The sequence below is a fragment of the Trachinotus anak genome, unplaced genomic scaffold (genome assembly GCF_046630095.1).
Source record: "Trachinotus anak isolate AG129_WGS33_773 ecotype Australia unplaced genomic scaffold, CSIRO_AGI_Tana_v1 ptg000014l, whole genome shotgun sequence".
NCBI classification, from domain to species: Eukaryota; Metazoa; Chordata; class Actinopteri; order Carangiformes; family Carangidae; genus Trachinotus; species Trachinotus anak.
Genome location: NW_027273865.1, coordinates 20,833,703 through 20,850,809, shown reverse-complemented (window position 1 = coordinate 20,850,809; position 17,107 = coordinate 20,833,703). Strand labels below are relative to the sequence as shown.

The window sequence follows — 17,107 nt, the reverse complement described above, 5'->3', positions numbered from 1 at the left end:
CAAACCATCGTAAAATAGTTTTCAATTTTGATATTTGTACTGGCGTACCACATTAAATATTTTTTCAGGAATCAAAGAACACTGAATTATTTTCCATTCAATTAATATGCCAGCTTAACTTTAGTCTAGACTTGAAAAGCTATATGTGATATAAAATTTCACTCAAATTTTTGATTTATTGTCTTCAAAGCAATCTTTATGGTGCAAGTATTGATGGGTACTCAACAGAATCAATATCAAGTACTTCCTGCTCCTTTTTTGCCTGTCTCTGTATCTTAATTCTTACCAATACACGATAACTTACATCATAACACACACACAAAGAGAATCACATTTACATTTGGATGAAGTGACTGCATTCTTCATCACCTTTTAAAGTCCATGGATGGAGGAACATTCTTTAAAGTTGGATAAAGACACAATGAGACTCAGCAGCGCTCTGGGAATTTCAATCAACATTTTATTTTCAGTATGTATTTTTTTAATAACTCAAAAGTTTGAGGTGCATAGTCATGAAGGGAGCATGAGCAACATGGTCACAAACACAGACAAACAGCTGAACATTCAGAGAAAAGTTGATCCAGGAAATCTGGGGTTGCAGATTTGTTTAGCATGTGAATGTGTTGAATGGACTGCGCTGATGAAAGCAAAATATAGGAATTTGCTGCAACATTTCAAACTACTATAAAGTACTAACATTTATGTACTGTCAGTGGAGTTACATAGCTTAAGATAAAATGAGTAGACATGAATTTGTTATTTGGATTAAGATATAATTACATTTTCAGATGCTGGATGCATAAAAAATATTGTTGAAATTGTTCAAAATGCAGGACTGCAGTGAGAAAAAGTGGAGAGGTCAGTCAAAGCCTGTGCTTATAATTCAAACCTCTAGCTGGCCTTGGTCTGTAAAATAATCTCTTCAAGAGTTATAGGAGGCAGTTTCCTAGGTAAATGAGATAATATTGTCGAATAATGCAACAATATGTATCACAGTTTGGCACTGCTAACAATAATTAGTTTTCCCTCATTTGTTCACTATCTCAAAATTCTCACAATGGAAACAATTATGTTTGTGCCAAAATCAAAACATATTGCTCCTATTTCATCTCATTTATGTATCATCCCCTTTAATCAGGATTGTAGTAAAATGAACCTTTTTGCTGAACTAAACCAACATTAGATCAGTGGTTTGATCTTCTGATCCGTGTGGAATGTGGGAAGCAGAGAGCAGACGTCAGACTCTTGGCTTGGCAGTGTGAGTTTCAGCTGCTAGAAATACATAAGTAGTATACAGCAATATCATATACAATTTAGTACTGAAATGCCATTAATACAGCTGAAGACATACAATATGTTTTAGTAGTGTAAGTGTACAAAGTGAGTTGTGTGTCATTGTAAATTGTCGTAACAACAGCAGACATGAGACTCTTGGACTGGCAGTATGAGTTTCAGCCGCTCTGGCAGTAAGAGCAATACGAACTCTAAGGAATCATAGTGGTCAGTCAGAACTCTCAACACTTTGTTATTCTAGTGTATAATGCCATTCTAACTCTGAGACTATCTGTAACCCTTTAATGCTCATTGTAGCTGTCAACTAGGAGCCATTTAATAAAGCATCCATGTCAGTACAAATTGTTTCATGTATCCTTTTCCTAATAGATTTTGTGTAAACATATGCATTGTGGGTCACTCCATATTAAATGTAGATAAAACGCCAAAGGGTAACAGGGGTTGAATTATGTATATTTTTAAACTAGTAGCTCTATGTAAAGCGATCAGCATTAGTTTCAGTACTAGTTTACTAATTATCATACATCGTTGAAACTGTGAAAACTTGCAATAATTCTATCACTCAGTTAGATAAAAGTATAGTTTTAGCTTCAGTTGTAACTGACACTGTTTTTTCATTATGCAACCCTTATAGTCTGAATCATAATGCATTAAGCGCATGTTGTGGGCTATGTCTCATCAGCTTCCGCTAGATGGAAGCTTACTTGATGTGTTAGGCATTCACCACTGGGTGGCAGTCATTCTGTATTACTTTGCTGTATTGCACCACTGCAGAGGAGGATTCTACACTGTTCAGGGCAGACTCAGTACTGCAGTATTCACTGCAAGCAGATGGCTGACATCAAGACTCAGGTATGGTTCAGGGGATAGATTCCTTGGAGAAACACATGTACAGGTCAGAATGTACCGAGGAGAAAACAAAAATCATATTCTAAAGGTTTAAACAGCCATTGCTTTCGGTGGTTTCATAACCAAGTACAATTTGATGGGATTATCAAGGCAGTGGCTCCACATCTAGATCTAGACTGCATTAATACATGAAATCAGGTGACATTATCTCATTTGTCACATACATACTGTACCTGGCCTTCATTAAAACAGAACATCACTCTTACATGCCTGTGTGTGTGTGTTTTCTAGGTGGATTTTGATATGGAAGTCTTTCACTTTGTAGTTTTACTTCAGGGAAATAAATCCATACTGGCAGAGCAAGTCTGATAAGAATGAATCTCCTGTGATGCAGGGTTAATGGGCTTCACTCCAGAAAACATAAAAAATCTGTTTAGGGATAACAGAAAAAAATAGGGATCTATCACTGGGAACTCACACAAATATACACATTATGCATCACAATCCCTACATGAAACCACCTATTTGCTATGCTATGTCCGGGTTAAAAGTTTTGGAGGAAGAAAAGTACAGTAACGGACAATTCCACAGTATTGCTTTTCCCTACAGGAAGACTTTGGATGTACATATATGCTTTCTTTACAGAGGGCTGTACACATGACTGGTCAGACAAGGAAGCAAGCATGTGTATGTATGTGTATGTATTTGTATGTGTGTGTGTGTGTGTGTGTGTGTGTGTGTGTAGAGCTTCCTTCCATATCCATAACATTCACAGTTTTACAACACAACAAGGATACTGTATCACTTCTAACACTGCATAGTTACAGTTACAATGTTAGTAGCTAGTACAGGTTTCACTCATAGTAGTATGCAAATCAGTCCCCACCTCAATTCTATGAACATAGATCAGCCTTGATCCCATTTATACCCAGCAATAAAATTCCAATGGAAATGCAGTAAACAACCCATTGGACACACAATTTAAACTGTGTTGTTTCATGCTTCTTAAGCAACTGCATTGTATCTCTATACTGGATGAAATCTAATTAGCTGAACCTATTCAAGATGTAGTCTGAGACACATCTTATTCAGATGGTATTCAAGTAAAACCATATATCCCATCCACGCCATTCATGGCAACCAAAAGTCCTCTCAGTCCATCACATAAGCATCAAGAACACAGTAATGTTTGCTATGGTTGCAGCAATGGCTGCTGTTACATTAAACATAGAATAATACAATACATTCATGAAAGGAGGAGCAACAAAGGATCTTGGTTATCTTGAATGGCATTTTATAAGTGGCAAACAGCAGTCAGATTTCAGTCAGGCTCTTGGGAACCCAGTAGAAATGTAGATGTAAAACTGCTGCAACATTTTCATCACGCAGTTACATAAAACTACAATTTAAGCTTTACTCTTTTTTCATTATGCAAGCCTTTATAGTCTGTATCAAAATTCCATAAGTGCATATTTTATGTCTTGTCAGCTCCTGCTAGATTATTTTTTGATGTGTTTGGCATTTGCCACTAGGTGGCAGTCATATTGTATTTACTGTGCTGTGATGTAGACCGATTATATACTGTATCAGAATTCATTCTTTCTTCTTGAAACAGCTAGGTGCAGATGGGCCAATATTTAGACAAGAACATAAGGACTATCTTTGTTAATTTCCCATGACCAGAAGTTTTGTTAATGGTTAGATTTTTGTAATTCTGGTCACATTTTCCATTATAGATGTGGGCTGTCAGAAATGTATGGTAGAGTTGGCCTCGGTCAATAAAAGGGAGAGGTCAGAGGAGTTTTATGACGTAGCTTGAAGCTCTAGCTCTTCTTGTTGCATCTTCCATCTTCTGGGGAATTTTATGCCAAGTGTAAATGGGATCTAATATAGATTGATCTAATGCAGTCAAATCTGTCTAACATAGGTATATGAACATAATGTCGATACATTAGTCCAACTGAGAAACATTAGTACAGTGTAGATACGTGCAACTGTACAATGAACAGTGCCTTGGACAGACAGAGTTGCCATCACAGCCAGTCCAGACACATCTAAAGTGCCTTATAACAGTTTATTGCATAATCTGATGTCTGTCATATTGCTTCCATTGAAAGCAAGAAGGGAAATGCACTCCCTTACTAGAGAGCAGCAGGCGGACAGAAGTGAACACTTAGAAAAATAAGATTATAATCTTGCCATAGAGCTCTGTTCCAGTGAGACAACATGTAGTCAGACAATGCTAAAACCATTTTGACACAATGCTGTTGTCAGGTGCTCAGTCGAACATGACAAACACAATGTGAAAATGTAGATTTTTGTTAACTCTCACACTATATTAGAAAAGAACGATGACTGTGAAATCTTTCCCACAATTACCTGTTTTGTGCAGCCACTCTGAACAGTGGTAAAGTGCTGTATTGTTTGTATGCAAGGCCAGTGTACTAGTCTCTGGTATCAAAGTGGCTCTTAGTATGTGAGTTACACGTGTAGGAGCATATGTGTGTGCGTATGTTTGTGAGTAGTTTTCAGCTGTCATAGCTATTCAAGCTATGGATGCGGGTGTGGCAGGTCATGTCTGCCAGCTTCACATAAGTGACCTCTAATACTTAAGAGTCGCACAGAGAGGTTCTAGTTTCCAAAGGGCGTCTTAGTTCACTAAGTTCATCCTTGGAGACTTGTCATAGGATGAAGTACAGAAGCGATGCCCTAAGTTTTTAGTTACAGTCACAGCAAGTAGTTGTTGGTTAATCTGAACTCTGTAGTGAGTGAAACACTCAAAGTATTGGCTGGTTGTAGAGTTGCACAATCCAAGACAGTTGGCAAAAAAAAATTACCTACTGGCCGACTGGGATATTCAAACATTCATTTTATAATAAAACTAACATATTGGATATTATTTTTCTAATGAATTAAAATATACTTTGGACAATATTTAACATGTATTCCCTGACAGAGTCTTTACATTCTTTTGCAGTGATCTGTCCCAATGCTGTGCTACCTGTATTACTGAGGTTGTATCAACCTGTTTGGACTCTTTAGTATAATTACAAATGCATGTATGTGTACTGTATTGTTAAAGTGTTATTCAAGTCAGTTACACTTCGCATACAACTGTGGAAATGTAAAAGTGAATCGCTATCCGGAGAACTGCATGCGTACGTTGCCCTCCCCACTTACAGTATATCCAACTTCATAAACTTCTCTAACAGAGTTTTCAGTTGTATGATTCAAATTTAGTTTAGTTATTTGAGTTCGTACAGTTTATTAAGTGTAAAATGTCCTTCACCCTGCCATTATTCTAAAAGAGGAGTCACCTTTCAATCACCCTGACCTGGTTAAAGGGGTAAGAAAAGTTTTAGCAGTGTTGGGAGGTGCTTACTGGGCACTGACAGAGCTTCAGTCAGTTGAGGTTAATGTGAAGGGTTAAATGGGACAGAGACACACAGAAACGCCCCTGTACTGTGGTACTTGACAACATATACTTATATGACATAATATAAAATGCGGCACATGCTAAAAATGCATTGGTTATTAGTCAGAAGCAGCATGATTAAGTTCATTCCTTTCTATAGGGAGCTGGGTAGTCTGGGGATTGTCTTTGATGAGGGTGAGGGTTGGTTGTATTTTTTATACATTTTCAGTGTTTTTATCCTCCCACCAGCAGAGGGAGTAGAAGCAGAACAGGCACTGGTGTTTCATCTAAAGCAAAACAATAACACCTGTGCAGAACTGGATCCTTGAGTCACCTAAGGAAGCCCAGTTGTCAGCCTTAGCAAGCCAGTAGTTGATCAAAATCTGCTGCTAGCGTTAATGAACCAAGCACACCCTGCCAGTGTTTCAAATCTGGGCCCAGCAAAAAAAAAATGTCAGCAAAATGGTCAAGAAAACCAGCATATGGTTTGTTTGAATAGTGAGCAAATAAGTAAATGTATGTCAATTAGTTTTAATTTGCATCAGTGTCATGTAGGTGAAAAAAGCATTGCAGCAGTTTTGTGGCATACTTCTTGTTGTAGAGCAGAATTTGATAACAGAGGCTGTACACAGGAACAAATGGGCTGCCATGTAAGTGAGGGAGTGATCCAGGCCTATGCACATTTCACACTTCCCAAATCTCAAGCATGATTTAAAAGAGACATTTACATGTTGTATTAGTTAGCCACTAGTAAGATAAAACAGTCCACTGTTAACAGCATTTTCTCTGAGCGTGTACATTTGTCTAACATATATACAAACATACAGACATACTTTGCATTTTACTCATGCCTTTGGTGTCCCTTTGTTCTCGGCTTTGGCTCCTGAAAGTCCATTTTCTGTGTTGTCATTCCCTGAGGAGCTCACCAGGCACTCTTTACTGCAGAGGACAGAGAAACCAAAGGTTAAGATGTACACCAGTAGCAGGAGGAACTTAAGAGTGATAAGGGATATATATATATATATATATACTGCTGAGATTTTACATGGCCTAACCCTCATAGCCCCAAATAATAATCGTGTTGGACATAAATTGGGAATATGTAATTAAGATTTTACTGAAAGCCTGAGAGTGTGATGCTTCTTACCATTCTTTATTATTAATAACATTTTGTGTATGTATGTATATATATATATATATATATATATATATGTGTGTGTGTGTGTGTGTGTGTGTGTGTGTATCATGTAAACAGCTTTACATTTTTTTACTCTTAATATTAATAGTCATTTCATGGCTAAAAGTCACATTACTGCAGTCCATGCTATCTTCTGTCATAATAACTATTTCTGTCATCAATTCACTCAGATTACCCTGATGATTTACACAGAAACACAGGCAAGGATGTAAAATGATCACAATTTTTGAAATGAAAAAGTAAAAGAGCACAGATTACGATGTCCACATAAAAAGTGTGTGTGTATGTTTATTTTTATATTTCCCTTGATGTGCTTATTACCGTAGTCTGTGATTTACTCACTTCTTCTCATCATCCTTCAGCAGAAAGTGAACAACCAAGGCCTTTACCACCATGATAATGATAACTAAGCCAATGACTCCACCCAGCACTGAGACAATGATGACTGTCAAAGTGTTGTCAACCTCCTTCACTGAAAAGAGGAAGAGAGGGAAATGTGTTGTGGAGGAGAAAGACATGGAAAGGGAGATGATGTAAACAATGCGGAGAAAGAGTTAACAAGAGTGAGAAAAAGGGGATAAGCACTACCATATAACGTTGTGTTTTTGTGTGCCGTGTGTATGCAGCAGCAGGTGTGTGCAGTTGTCACATACTTTGGTCCACCACTCTAAGAGTGAAGACAGCACTGTGGTTGCGGTTCTTCTCTTTCGGGTTTCTGGCGAAGCAGATGTACTCTCCTTGATCTTCAAAGGTGATGTTCCACAGCAGGATGGAGATATTGTTGCTCTTTGAGGAGCCGACAAACTCCACACGCTCATGGAACACAAAGACCTTGGGCTCCACACCCTCCATAGGGATCTCCGCTTCACATAACTACACGCACACATTTGTACATAGATTCATACAGACAGAAGTTGTCTATGATAAAATGTATCTAAAAGTATGCCCATGTTGGTTATTATGGGTGTGTGTCTGTGTGTGCATTGTACCTTGAACATGGTTCCATTGTCATTATACTGCCAGTTGAAGTAGAGGTTTTTGATGCCAATACAGGAGGAGTAGGTGCAGGGCAGCAGAACTGTGGAGCCATTCATTGCTTCAATCGAAGACACTTTACCTGTTGAGACCTCCAGTCCACCAACGCTCCACACACCTGAACCAAGAGAGAAATGGTCAAGAAAATAAACAGAACAGCACAGAAAAGAAAAGAATACAAACATGAAACAGGAAGTAAACAACATAATACAGGACATATACAGCACAGACTAATAATAATACACTCTATGAGCAATCCCTGTTCAGGTTACACTGCTTTCAAACCACCTTAGGACAAAAATGACAAATGTGTTGATTGCACTGAAGCATGATACAGTGTTGGCTTACACTACTTAAGGTGCAGCTCAAGAAATCACAACTTTCTTTCCTCTACTCCATTTTCATTTTGATGATGTCAACTAAATAACAGATGATGTTATCAGTTTTTTGGGGATTTTCCAAGCGACTTTAATGGTTGAATTTCCTAAGTTGAAACTCTAACTCAGTGTATGAGTGACGATGTAGCCATCATTACCTGATTTGTATCTGTTTCGAAAAACTTTGAGACTTATTAAGTTGTCATTAACTGTTTAGCCTCTTTAAGAGGGGATTTTGTTGCTGTCCGTGTTGCAGGATTTTGAACGGGATGTTAAACAACTCAGTGACTCAGTCTTCTCCAAAGCATTAACGGACAGGTCCAAAATTGGGAAAATTGTCTCAGATTTTTGCACCCCACTGTATAATAAATAAGTTAACAAAAATCTATTTAATGACAGATTTTTATACACAATTGTGCAATTTGTTATGTCCTTTGTATAATGAAACACATAGATCTGATCAATGACTTTGGTGTTTCTGCAGCATTATAATTATAAAAACAGGGAAAAATGGTAGAAATGTCTCCGTTCTTCTGTCATCTACAGTTGAAAAGTTTTATTCTGCTGCTCATTTTGTGGTGTCTCTTATAACTGAAAGGCCACAGTCAGACTGCAGGAAAAAATGGCCCAAATCAAATTTAGTTTTTCCCTCGTATGCAACACAAATCTGTTTTCTTTTTGAAATTACAGTGTGGGGAAATATTAAATAGAATCTAAAATTGAATTTCAAAATCTCAACATGGTCATAGAAACATTTTACAGTGAATTTACCTAAACCATGAATACTCCATTGAAGGTACGTGTATTACTTTTTCAAACTCGCTTCATAGTTATTCATACTGCAGATAGCCTTCACAGAGGTAGTTAAGTATAAAGACGAAAGAAAAGCTGTAGTGGAGTTATACATGTCATGAAATGTATGCCTCTTACAATACAAAACAAATCAGATGCCACAGAGCTTGACAAAAAATCTCCACTTGATGCAGTTAAACAGTTCATCTGCTCTGACTCCGACTCTGCTTGCACCACTTGCTCTTCTCCTACTGTTTGGGACATCTATCTAGACTTTCTGATTATATGGTCAAAATGCCAGCAAAATGTGATGACCTCATTTTTTATACTGTTTCCAGGAAAGCCAGCCTCCCAGTCAGAGCCAAACAGTAGTTCTATTTGACTAGTTGACTTCCCCTTGCCCACTCATGTCTTTTTGCACAGTGCCACAGTAACTACACAATGCAGCGATTGAGCCAAGCAGAGGAAAAATATGGAAAACTGCCACTGGATTTGGGGGAAATTTAAGCATGTTTTTAAATATGATAGGATGCAAATGTGATACACTATCCCTGTAAACTTTGTAAGTATTTACAACATTAAATTACTGATAAGTCACATACCATAAATGTGATACACTCAATACTTGAAACACGAGTACCTGCCCTCTCCTGGTCTTTATGAGCCATTTGACTTGATTTCACACCTCTGGTAAATTCTCTCTTTTTGCTCATTTATTCATTAATCTTTGTGCATCCACTGCTCCTGTATGCACACCAAGCAAGGTGGCCAGACTGTGTGTAATTGACCGATTGCCCAGATGACTGACTGAGAATGACTGACAGATAAACAGACTGACTGATCTATTTTAAATGGAAGTTACCCTTAGACAGCGAGACAAAAATCCTCCCCAATCAAAACAAAAGATAAATCCAGTTCATTATAAAATATCATTTGTCTCCAATGATGTTGTTAAGCAAAGCAGAAAACACTTCGTAAGTCTTTAATTTCCCAAAGAGACAGCTCATCTTGTATTGGTATTTGGGTCTTGCTGGGCGGGTTATGTTGGTTTTGCAATGACAGCTGGTGTAATTCCCAGATTGTTGCTCTGGTGTCTCTCACACACTTGGGGACTATTTATAAATGCTCTCCTCCACACTGACCTGCTCAGGATCACATTGCACTTGGACATGGTGCAAACAGCATTAGAGGACATGTATGCCTACGTATGACTTACAACTACATAAGAATTTCACACCACCTGCTTGTGAAGGCAACAGTATTAGCAAAACATTGAGTTTTCAGTGGAATCCCTCTGGTCATTTGGGGTGAGATGACTGTTTACTGCTGCAGGTTGACTATTAAATGCTCTGGACACCTCAGCCAGAGCCAGAGGCATATTGTTTTCAGGGTTGTCTGTCCGTCCCATTCTCCTGGACATGATATCTCAGTGATGGTATTTCTTCTTTTTGTTGGTCAAAGCTCAAAGGTCAAGATCATGGTGACCTCACAAAATGCAGTTTTGGCCTTGTGAACTTAATATCTCCGTAATGCCTCAAGGGAATTTCTTCAATTTTGGTACAAACATTCACTTGAATTCAAGGACGACCTGATTAGATTTTGGTTGTCAAAGGAGTGAGTGTGACCTCACAAAACACTTTTTAGCTATTACTCAAGAATACACACAGCAATTATGGTACATTTTTCACATAAAAGGTTAATATTTTATATGACTATGACAGGGATGTAACCTGAAACTAGTCTGAGTCACAGAGGCAAACAACCACTAGGTGGTAGTTGCAAGTTGGAACCTAAATCCAAGAAAAAGCAAAGATCCAGCACACTTGGCTAGCTCAAGAAGTATATATTCATAATTTACTGCATTGTGTAGCAGACTTACAACATAAAAGTCCTGCTCAATCATGTAGTAAGGGCAGTGAATATGGCCTGACTACTTAGATGCAAGCAAATGGTAGAGAAGTTGTATCATTACTGTTGGTCTCTGAACTGAATGCAACACATTCAGCAACATGTTTTTCTGTATTATCTCAGGTTATGACAGTAACAGGTGTGTTTCAAATACAGACACACATATATGCAAATGTGAAAATACAAATATGTGAGCGCAGCCATCCCTGACTTGTTCATTGCTAATTCACTACTTGAGGATGTGGTGATCATCAGAGAAATGATTGCAGGCAGCACAAGCAGATCTCAGCGATCAACTGTGCTGTCCATGACTTCTCTTCACCTTTGTAAATAACTGATTACTCTGTAAAGTATCATATTCGAAAGAAAAAGAAGGATTTGTGCGTACAGCCTCAAAAAACAGTCTATGGTATATTTCATTCCAACTCAACTTTATGATGCCCGGATGCAGAGAATATATAAATGTATAGCCTATTGCTAATCCTGGTAGGTATTTTATAATTTTCTAGTAAATGTCAAGTTGATGTGGCACTAAAGTGTTAAATCTCTGAATGTTCTATTAAAAGAACATGGTTAAGGGGGCCTCAGTGTGTTTGGCTGTACTTTTTCTTTGTTCAGTTTTCTGAACTTGCTCCACCGTCTCACCCCTTCTCGTCTTCTAAAATATGATATTTTTACCTCTTCTCTGCAGTCATCTAGACTTGTCTCCTCGACTTTCTAAGGCCACTCGTCTTGTTCTTTTCTGTCTCTGGTTTTGCTCTCTTTTAATAGGTTCTTACTATTCTTTTTTTTTTCTTGCAGCACTGGGCACTTTTGCTCTCTCTCTCCTTCTTACTCAATCTTTCTGTCTTTCTCGCTCTCAGAACTTGCTCCTCCGAGACGCTACAACTAAGTAAGACAGATGTGAGGAGCCACTGTGCATGTTTGTGTTTTTATTTTGTATTTCTTTTAGTGTGGGACAGTGGTGGATTAAGTGACAGCTCAGAGGATTGAAATGTTTCTTGTAGCTGGCTGCTGGCTGGAATCCTTTGAGTGCCAAAGCTAAGTACAGTAATGAATTATGAATTATTTGCCCTCTGTCCATAATTATTGGAACAATATTAGTGAGCAAGGTTAGTAACCAAGTGCATGATGATCTTTTACATATCTGAGAGGACCCCCCCCACCCCCCCCCCCACCACCACCCCCCCCTCCCTCCTTGCAACCCCCATGCCTAGAAATAGATTTCACATCTCCCTCATTTCACACCTCTTCTCTCTACTATCCTCTTTCTCTCTGCCCCCTTCCTCTTCCTCTTCTCCACTCTCCCTCTATCTTTACAGTTTGTCCTGTCAGAACCCACAGATTCACATGCTCCAGTAATGTGTTATGCTAGTTGTGTATGCACGGTTGTTCACTTGTGTGTGTTTGTGTGTCTAACATGAGGAATAGAATGGAAGGTCTGATATTTTTAGCTCCACTATCAAATATCTCTTTGTCCCGTTTGGGAAACATCAATATCTGAATCACTGATGGGAGAAAAGGCAGCTCTGTGTGACTCTGTGTGTGTGTGTGTGTGTGTGTGTGTGTGTGTGTGTGTTTGGTGTCCTTGGCTGACTGTCAAGGTGAGGTGTTTCTTTCTCCTTTTTTTTTTTTTTTTTTTTTAAGTAGGCCAGAGATTGAAGGGTTAATGTATTTCTGAGTTGAACCCACAGAGAACTGACGAGGACACTATTACCTCTACGACAGAAGAAAAGGAGACAGAGAAAGAGAGGAAGGGAAAATTGACAGGAAGGGTGGGGGAGAAGGGAGGAGGAGAACAGAGGAGAGATGAATGGGGGAGCAGGTGTAATGGAGGAGGTAGAGTGTGTAGGAAGTGATGGAGGGGGGTCACTGGGGAAGAACAGAGGGATGGATAGGGAGAGGTAAGGGAAGTGAGATGTCCTCTCCAAGGTGAATGAGTGACATCAGGCCAGAGAATTACAACAGCAGCTATGTAACTCAATCAACAGAGCTGTGGGTGATGGTGGAGAGGGTGGGGTCACGTTTACACTGCACATACAAATACGGACACACACTTACATAATATGATAGCCACACAAACAAGTAACAACATACGGCATGGTGACCACATCTACATGCCAGCTACTGACTAAATGTTCCAGGCGTTTGCTGAATAATCACCTGGATCAGTTTGGCTCATTGCTTGTTGTATCGCAACTCCTACTTTGTCCGCTGTTTGCTGTTTGTTCTTTACAAAAAACAAACAAACAAACAAAAAACAAACAGTGCTGCATAATCCATCATATGAAGATATGGCACCATAGGCTGAGGCTAGTGAAAGTGGAGAGGATTACAGGAGTTTATGTCGGGGTTGAAGTGAGGGTTGTTCTGTGTGTCTTCATGTCTCAGATCTTTCTGGATTGCAGATGTTTGTTTTCTGATGAGGATCTGTGATAACGTGGGCTTGTAACGTCAGTAGCGTCTCTACATGTCTAATGCAAATAGGGAGTGATATGTTGAGGATGAATAATATAGTTCCAGGGTTACTGTCTATTACTGTCATGTTTCACCTACATGCATCATATATATCTCTTGCTTGTTGTGTCAGCTGCAAATTATTGCAATGAGGAGTTAATTCTTGAGTAGTTCAAAAGGCAGAAGTTACAGTAATAAATAAATATTCTCCAATTTTCAAAGTACTTTCCTTTCATTCCACATCTAGCTTTAAATGAGACTTTGTTTCACTCATGTTCTCCCTGGCTTCATTTGTTTTACCAAGGGGTCTGTTGAGAGAGATTGCTGCAGTTGTTTTGGCAAAGATTATAGAAGTCTAGGAAAATAATTCAAGAAGAGAAACCGTTGTGCATTTTTATGCAGGCATGAAATGTCAACAGATGTGCAATGTGCATATTCAGATAAATCTAAAATAGAATGTAGGGCATTGCAGAATAGGATATGAAGACTAGTCAGTGATGTTAAGTACTATAATATTGGAGAGTACCACAGCAGGGATACACTGAAGGTCATAGGGATGGGAATTCATTATGACAGCATGGCATGGTGGACATGATAATTAAGAGACAAACCGCAGAACTGCAAAGACTGGAATGACAGTATGTAAACAAACCAGAACTTATAAATGGTTATTTAATTGACTCCCCAAGATGTTTGAAGGTCTTCAGCATTAGTTTGGTCAAAGGTCTTTAGAAGATCAATAGAAAAAAAAGGAATGACGATAAATGATTGCCTGTTAGGAAGACTGAACACTGTTCCCAACACTGGAACCTGGATTGTTTTTAGGATCAAAACTTTCTACAGCTCTGCATGGGAGTGTGTTCCTATAAAACACTGTCAGCACACCAGAGACAGTTTGCTTTCACACCAGTGACCAAATTAATTAATTAATTAATTAATTAATTTTGCACATTAAATCTCCCGTTTACATTGGAAAGGTTGTTCTAACCATTTGCATTAATCTCCGCAAGGACGGAGCAGTGTTTTTAACTCGGACTGTTAAAATTGAAACTGTGCATTTTAACTGTGGGAAATGGTTGTTTGTTTATTAAGTTGTTACATTTCCCCCGCTTCTGCAATTTCCTGAACGCATCCTAAATATCACTGGGTTGCACAAACATGAATGATTCGATTAAACACATTAATTAAATTCATCTAATTCATTCATTCATTCATTCATTCATTTGGTTGTAACTCTAAGCCCTTGTTTGTCCATCAAGGCTTAAAATGAACCCATGTTACTTTACAGGGCTGTGAATGTGTTTGCCGTTCTACCTTTGAAATGAGTTAACTTGCCTCAGCTCAAATCATCAAGGATCAAGGATCAAATGCATCAGAATTTACCAGACCTTGTTGAAATTAAGTAGAATATAAAAGAAGGCGACCTACTTATTACAACAGCAACTACCCCAAGGGGGAAACAACACAACTAAAGCCACAGATTGACACAGCGTACTAACCCATATAACCAAAGCCACATAATATTCAAAAGACAATAGGTATTTTGGTGTGGCAAAATTTGCTGTATATGTATTTTACATTATTGTATAGAAGTACTGCCATGCAAGTCTCTTTAATAGTTTTCCTTTAAAGAAAGCTCATACTTCTTATGATATGAGGGCAGCATAGTCTAAAGTCAAGGTCCGCAGCCAATCACAGAACACGATCAACTGCAAAGCTATTTGTCTCATAGTTTAAAAAAACAAGGCCTCATATTCTTGCATGTATGACATTTTATTAACTGAGATTTCAAGAAGTGCTACTGACATTTCAGCACAACAGTTTCACCCATCCTCAATAAAGCATTATGTCAAAATGTTACTGGCAAAATGAAAAGAAGGTGTTAGATTTAGCTCTTTCTCAGCTATTTTCTCTGTGCACGTCCTGATGCCCACATCCTGCACATTTTCCTGTCTTTGCTGTATAAATATTTCATCGTGAACATGTGTCTTATTTTACATGCTCATTGTTTATGTTTAATCCTTCAAACGTAACCACATTTTTCTTCATGTGTCAGTTGAACAAGCATTTAGTGTGTGTTGGAGAAGCTGCAGCCACACTGGTCTTACCGAGGGGTTACTCCTGAAAAGGCTCAGTAGTCTGTTATTTAGACCTCACCTTGACCAACGTGCAACACCAATGTGTTTTATCCAACTTAAGCAATATGCTGGACAACAACAATTCACAAACAATTTACTGAAAACTGTAGCAAAATGGGTGTGCAGAAACCTATTTTGTTTCATTTGAGGTTAATTCTGTCACTGAAATATCATGATATGGTGCAGTTCAGCTGATGATGAGATGGCACTGAAATGAAGTTCCTCACATACAATCCATTCATCTTGTTTTTGAGCCACATAGCTCAACAATGAACTGTGCTGTTTTGGAGCAACTGGGCTCAAGGGGAAATTTTGTGACGTGGGGGCACTATTGGGCAACAATACGAAAAAAATAAAATAAAATCAGGGAGTGTTTGAGCAAAAGCACAATTCACCACTGCACCACTACGTCACTACCAGTAATAGTACGACACACACACACATATGTGGACTGTAATTATAACAAATATGTTAATTTATTGGCTGTATTTTAGTCATCTCTCTCTTGAAAGTGGCACCTCATTAAGTTCATCCATAGAGAGTATTCAGCTCAGCAATCAGGTATCTTACATATCCAAGTTCAGTTGGACGTTATTGACCTTGATGCCCTCAGCACTGCAACAAGTAAACATCAGCTGTGACATCACCACACATTTTGGCCTTCAGTTGTGGAAAGCGAATGATGAGGCAGGAGAGCTGAGGCAGAGACCAGCTGATGTTGGTATGGAGTGATAAAAAAAAAAATAAATAAAGGTATGGATTTACTATGACAGCAGTGAGCTACCCACCCAGACAGGCATTAAAAACACTGAAATAGAGGGAGCGAAAGGAGAAGAAGAGGAAGGTGTAGAGGACACAGAAACTAGTTTAAATGTATAGGCACAAGCTGTCATAAAAGCATTTTCTAGACGCATTGAAGTACAATGTTGTGGTGTACTGTAGGGATACAGTGGGAGAGTGAGGAATGACGGGGCAGCTGAAGGTATAGAGAGAAGTGCAACTCACCGAGCAGCAGTGCAACTGCCAGACCAGCATGTAGTAGATCCCCTGATCTCAGCCGTCCAGAGACACTCGAACCGGCGCTGTCCACTGACGCCATGACACCCCCTGTCTGTCTGCCTGTGTCTGTCTACTTATATAACGTGTCTATATAATGTCTTTGTCAATCTGTCCCCCTGTCTGCTACTCTGGTCTGCCTCTATGCGAATATGCGTGTGTCTCTGTGTGTTTGTCTCATGTGTCTCTGGAGCAAGGTGGGACACTGAGCCGTGCGGCTGAAGGCAGGGTCTGAAGTCCCGCTCCCAGTCCCTCCCTCTTCTCTTCTGCACTCTGTCCCAGGAATGAACAGAGGGAGGAAGTGTACAGAGAGGAGGATGGATTCCTTCAGGGAGCCCTCTCCCGTCCAGTTGTTCCCCGCACTGCGCTCTGGCAGCCCGGGAAAACGGAGGAAAAGACAAGACAAGAAGAATGCAGCGGCTGAATGAGGAGTGCGGGCTCTCTGTCTCTCTGCCTCCCTCCCTTCCTGTCCTCTGTCGCTAGTCTCTGGCAGACTCAGCGGTGATTATCCAGCGAAGCAGAGTGAGAGGCGAAAGGCAGAGGGGAGAAGCGGCGTCGCAGCGCAGTGTCAGACGGCTCCACTGCTCCA

At 39.3% G+C, this 17,107-nt stretch overlaps 1 protein-coding gene across 1 annotated transcript; it reads right to left on the bottom strand.

Moving 5' to 3' along the window:
• Positions 1 to 446: 446 nt before the first annotated feature.
• On the bottom strand, positions 447 to 16,773 carry LOC139632023 (sodium channel regulatory subunit beta-4-like). The gene is made up of 5 exons (XM_071496741.1): positions 16,468 to 16,773; positions 7,745 to 7,908; positions 7,409 to 7,628; positions 7,098 to 7,227; positions 447 to 6,496 (listed from the first exon to the last, which is right to left on the bottom strand). The coding sequence occupies exons 1-5, from the start codon at positions 16,559 to 16,561 to the stop codon at positions 6,403 to 6,405; spliced, it is 702 nt and encodes a 233-aa protein (XP_071352842.1). The 5' UTR covers positions 16,562 to 16,773; the 3' UTR covers positions 447 to 6,402.
• Between the last annotated feature and the right edge of the window lie 334 nt (positions 16,774 to 17,107).